Raw genomic sequence first — 5012 nt, 5'->3', positions numbered from 1 at the left:
TCTGAGCACTGTGGTAGCTACCTTATATGTGCCACGGCAAAGCCTCGTAAAGGCTGCCACGGCTACTCTATATTCCCATTCTGTACATGAAGAAACTAAGGTTCAGCGATTAAGTGGTAGGGAGCAGGTGAGGAGCAGGTCTGCCGAACTCCAAAGCATTTCAGAGTGGGGCCAACGGACCCACCCCTGGAATAATACCTAAGGAAGAGTACATCGATGGTTAGGGTATAAAAATTTATTACATATACAGAATATTACCACTAACGAATGCAGACAGGCTAGGACAGAATGGTGGTGGGTGGAAGATGGCTAGCTCTTGGAAAGTGAACAGGTTTGGGTGGCTCGGAGCCTCATGCCACACGGAAAGATCAGTCAGAAGGGAGAGCACATGCCACACACTGTTGGGAGGTCAGGGCATCGAGTGACTGTTCTGTGTGCCCACCGCCTTCCCTGTCTGATCTGGGGCTTCGAAGGATGCCACGCCCAGAAGCAAGCAACTGAAGCAGAGGGGATTCCTAAGGTGGCCCAGGCTTGTCTCTGAAGTCACGGCAACACCATTTTAAGCAATATGTTTAATTGGATGATTTCCACAAACTATACACGAGGTTTCTAACCATCACAATTCAGTGAAGTACAAAACATTAAGTTACGGGCTGTGGGAAGAGAAGGCGGCACCCATGGTGGCACCTTCCAATCCTGGTTGGTCTAGGGGTGGGGGTGGGGTAAGGTTTCATTTTAAACTGAGCCCCTCATTTCAATGTACAAAAGAATTACTCTGATCGATATTAAATTGTATTGAAAACAAAATGGACTAAAAAGCAACTACTACTCTATGTTGGGGTGGAAATGGGAAGAGAGAATGAGTCCTTCGAAGCAGGAGGGGAGACAGTCGGGGGAAGGTTCTGTGGCCGCGACCCTAGGTGGTCACTCACGCTGCTCCATTTTTACTTTCGGTGGTCTCAGGAAGGTCCGATTTTTCTTCTCTTTCTTCCCCTTTGTATTTGCTTGGAAGTTCCGCCAGCTGTCCACACGACCATCTCGACTTTCCTAAGCACAAAAGAGGTTTGGGACGAGGAAACTAGCTGACGAAAAGGGTCTGAACCTGCTCTGCCATCCCTGCAGCCCAGCCCTGCTCAGCCCTCTGGAATAATCCAAAAATAGAACAGAGCAGAGCCTTTCTTCACGCTTCCATGAGCCCACGGAAAGTGGCATCCCACCCCCAGAAGGCACGATCAGCTATAGGCAGGAAGAGGAGGACAAAATGTGTAATATTCATCACAACATTTGCTGGAGATCGCAGGGCTAGATACTTAGCATGTGCTATTTCTAACCCTCACAAAAAGCTGCCCATAGTATGTAAAGTGCCACCACCATTTCACATCTGAACACACCAAGACTCAGGGGTTAGATCACTTTCTCAAAGCCGTATGGACAGCCAGCAGCAGAGCTGCTCTTTCCACTGTACCTTCCTTCTGCCCCGCAAAACTTGGACGGAGGCTCAAAGCCAGCACAAGGCCTAGCCAGTGATGCCGGGAGGGCCTCCAGCGTCTCTCTCCTGCGTATCAAGAGCCCTATTCATTTCCTCTCTCTGCATATATGCAGGGAGACAGAAACAAAGTCATCAACTCTGGTTAGCCAATCCCTAGCCTAAGAGCTAAATGTTACAGAAGAAAAGACATCAGACGTTGCTCAATTGAGGAAACTGGCTGAGCACCTGAAGAATGTAACTAGGGTGTTAAAGATTTAGGGTGTAAATCAAGTTTAAAAGCCAGGACATCAGGGTCACAAGAACCTCAGTTTTTGCTAGCAGACCTCTAAGAACGGGGCTACTCCATGATTACCCCTAAACTAAACGTGCAAAGCATTTTTCTTGAGCCCACTTGGCAGCTGTGCCTTCCATAATCTCTAACCGTTCAGGGATCCTCCTTGCTCCCGCCAAGGCTGCAGAGCATACAGGCAGCTGAGCTAGGACTCATTCTCCAAAGCTCCTGCTCTTCCCCACAAATTCCCTTTCCCTGACTGTCTGCCCCAGTCAGTTCTGGCAATGCCCCAGGAACCAAGTTTCCACACGGGGAAGTTTTCTTACTCTGGAATGAGAATCCCTGGCCACCTTGGAAACTTACCTCAAAGTTTTTCTGCCACTCCCTTTCTCGTTTGGCTTTTTCTTGAGCTTCAATCTCTTCTTCCCTTTGTCGCTTCCTAGGAAGAAAACCAGACCAGAGTATTGATATGATACCTAGAGACTCTCTTAACCATAAAAGTTAAGTCATCTCCCCACGGAAACAAGTATATCAAGTAAATCAATTCCAAGTATATCAAGTAAACCTAATTGCAGATTAGAACATGGGCAAGAGCTACAGGGCAAGATACAAACATCCCTATTACACAGACGGACATATATGGTTACCAAGGCCCAGCCAACAATAATCGTAAGTTATGGGCTCAGTCCAAAAGTTCCAGGCTCAGTCTGTGACAAAGCTATCTCAAGAACCCAGGTGACCCTACTTCAGTAGAACGACCATTATAATAGCAGAGGTTCTTACAAGAGGATCTCTGGACAAAACCCAATCCCAAAACAAGAACATTTCACACAGCCTCAACTACCAAAATGTAGTTACTGCTAAACACTAATAAACACTACAAGATACATAAGTTAACCTCAAGATTTCTGAAAAGCCAGGGAAATCATACTTTGGGACAATAAGTGTTTTGTAAGTGATTACACTGTTCAATAAATACTACATACTCACCAAAGCTGCAGACACTAGTCACACAAACGGTTCTGGCCTCTGCCTATTTAACCCCAAGAAATCAGGAAGAAAACATATAGCACTCTTGATTAACAACTCCCTAAGGATAGGTCTATTCAATTTCCCAACAGTCAGAGAGAATTTCTTACCCTAAAGATTCAAAAGTTTGGCTGTTTCAGGTAACTATTTTAGACAGTCTCTTAAACGATACACTACATCATTCCTTGATTCGATAAACTCTTCATGAGGAAAATCCCCAAAGACCAATTTTGGTTAATCTAGGTATTTAGATGGATTAAACGAATATTCTGATGTATACCTTTCGTGCATCTCTTTGGCTTCTCTCTCTTTCCTTTTAATTTCCAGCTCAGCAAAGAGTTTCATGGTCTGTTTATATACTGCTTGTTTGAACTACAAGAAAATTAAGAAAAAAAGAAAATAAAAGCATTTTACCAGCAACGTGAATCAAGCACTTTTAGATGGCGTCAAGATAAAAGCAGATGCGAACCAGCAAGGAAGAAAGATTTCAGAGAGAACTACTTAATGATGCTCTCTCCTGAGAGATAAATAACATAACCACCCATGAAAATTTTCCACTTTCACCATGCAGATGATACACAGGAAACTTGCTCTGCTAAAAAGCACGAAAAAGAAAAAAATTCGATTTGTTTATCATAACCATGTTGGAGGGCCCTTTCCTCCAAAGAACTCTGAAAAAATAACTTTCTTTCTTTTCACAAGTATTTCATCATTACTCTGTGCTAGGCACCCAGCCAGGTACTATGAGTTGCTATCAAGCAGACCAGTCTCAGGCGTCTACTAACTATGGCAGGGCCACTGACGCTATTAGCTGTGTGTCTTCCACCACCCCATTATCTGTTCTCCTTCCACGTATAGCCCCTTGTCTTTAGGTATCTGGTCACCCACTGTAAAAACCCATCTTTCCTAGGCTTCCTTGAAGCTAGGTGTGGCCATGGAACTTAGCCTCCAGCCAACAGAACATAAGGAGAAATGATGCAGCGATTTCCCGGAATGTTCTTACAGGGAGTACGCTTGTCCCTCCTTGCCACCTTCCTCTATTCTATTTGGTACTTGGGTGAGGTGATGACACACCCAGGACCGTGAGGATGGGGGCAACAGCCTTGTTGGCAGAGCCAGAGAGAGGAGAATGAGTCCTTGAATAACACATGGTCCAGGGCTGCCATACCAGGAGCCATCTTCCCAAAGACTATATTATACACGACAGAAAACAAATCACGGTCTTGTTCAAACCACCATCGTTTTGGGTCTCAGTTGTACACAGCTAAACTTACATTCTACTTAATACGCAGACAGAAAAAAAAGACACAATGTGAGACAGAAAACGGGACTCGATCTTTAAAATGTTTTTTCTTCAAAATATGAAGTATTTAAAAAAAAAATTTTTTTTTAACGTTTTATTTATTTTTGAGACAGAGAGAGACAGAGCATGAACGGGGGAGGGGCAGAGAGAGAGGGAGACACAGAATCGGAAGCAGGCTCCAGGCTCTGAGCCATCAGCCCAGAGCCCGATGCGGGGCTCGAACTCACGGACCGCAAGATCGTGACCTGAGCTGAAGTCGGACACTTAACCGACTGAGCCACCCAGGCGCCCCATGAAGTATTTTAAATATACAAAGAAAAATAGAAAGTAACCCATCATGCAGATTTCATAGAACCTATATCCTAAAATCAGAGACACTGGAGCAAAGAGTAATGTGCAGAGAAAAAGGGAGGTAAAGGAATCCCAAAATCTGTCACTTCTTTTTAATACTGTTATCTGCCAGGCACTGCTCAATAAAAGCAATACTGACAACCCCAGTCCCTGATAAGGACAAACATCAAATGAGTGAAGGAGTCAGTCAGTCAGTCAGAATGAATATTTCAGTATCTTTAAAAAGTCCAAACTTTCTTGGATGGACAGTTACTGATTTTGAATATTTTATATTCTTTTGCTTTTTCCAAATTTTTTATCATTAGTATTGTTCTTATATAATCAGGAAAAAAACAAGACAACTTAAAAAAGTTATTAGGGTTCTTGGGGCAGCTGGGTGGCTCAGTCGGTTAAGCGTCTGACTCTTGATTTCAGCTCAGGTCATAATCTCATGGCTCATGAGGTAAGAGCCCCAAGTTGGGCCCTGTGCTGACAGTGCAGAGCCTGATTGGGATTCTCTCTCTCTCCCTCTCTCTCTGCCCGTCCCCCCCCCCCCCAAAAATAAACATTAAAAAAAAAAAACAAAAAAA

At 44.2% G+C, this 5012-nt stretch overlaps 1 protein-coding gene across 1 annotated transcript in view; it reads right to left on the bottom strand.

Annotated features, from left to right (window-relative positions):
• Positions 1 to 779: 779 nt before the first annotated feature.
• DNAJC8 (DnaJ heat shock protein family (Hsp40) member C8) overlaps positions 780 to 5012 on the bottom strand; it is a 27463-nt gene continuing 23230 nt past the window's right edge. Inside the window, exons 7-9 of the mRNA XM_049618811.1 lie at positions 3070 to 3161; positions 2124 to 2199; positions 780 to 1047 (exon numbers count right to left, since the gene is read on the bottom strand). Of these exons, the coding sequence (XP_049474768.1) occupies positions 925 to 1047; positions 2124 to 2199; positions 3070 to 3161 (291 nt within the window). The 3' untranslated portion in view covers positions 780 to 924. The remainder of the gene's footprint in view (positions 1048 to 2123; positions 2200 to 3069; positions 3162 to 5012) is intronic.

This window comes from Panthera uncia, assembly GCF_023721935.1.
Source record: "Panthera uncia isolate 11264 chromosome C1 unlocalized genomic scaffold, Puncia_PCG_1.0 HiC_scaffold_4, whole genome shotgun sequence".
NCBI lineage: Eukaryota > Metazoa > Chordata > Mammalia > Carnivora > Felidae > Panthera > Panthera uncia.
The sequence above is the reverse complement of the archived record's forward strand: the minus strand, read 5'-3'. Positions and strand labels throughout refer to the sequence as shown.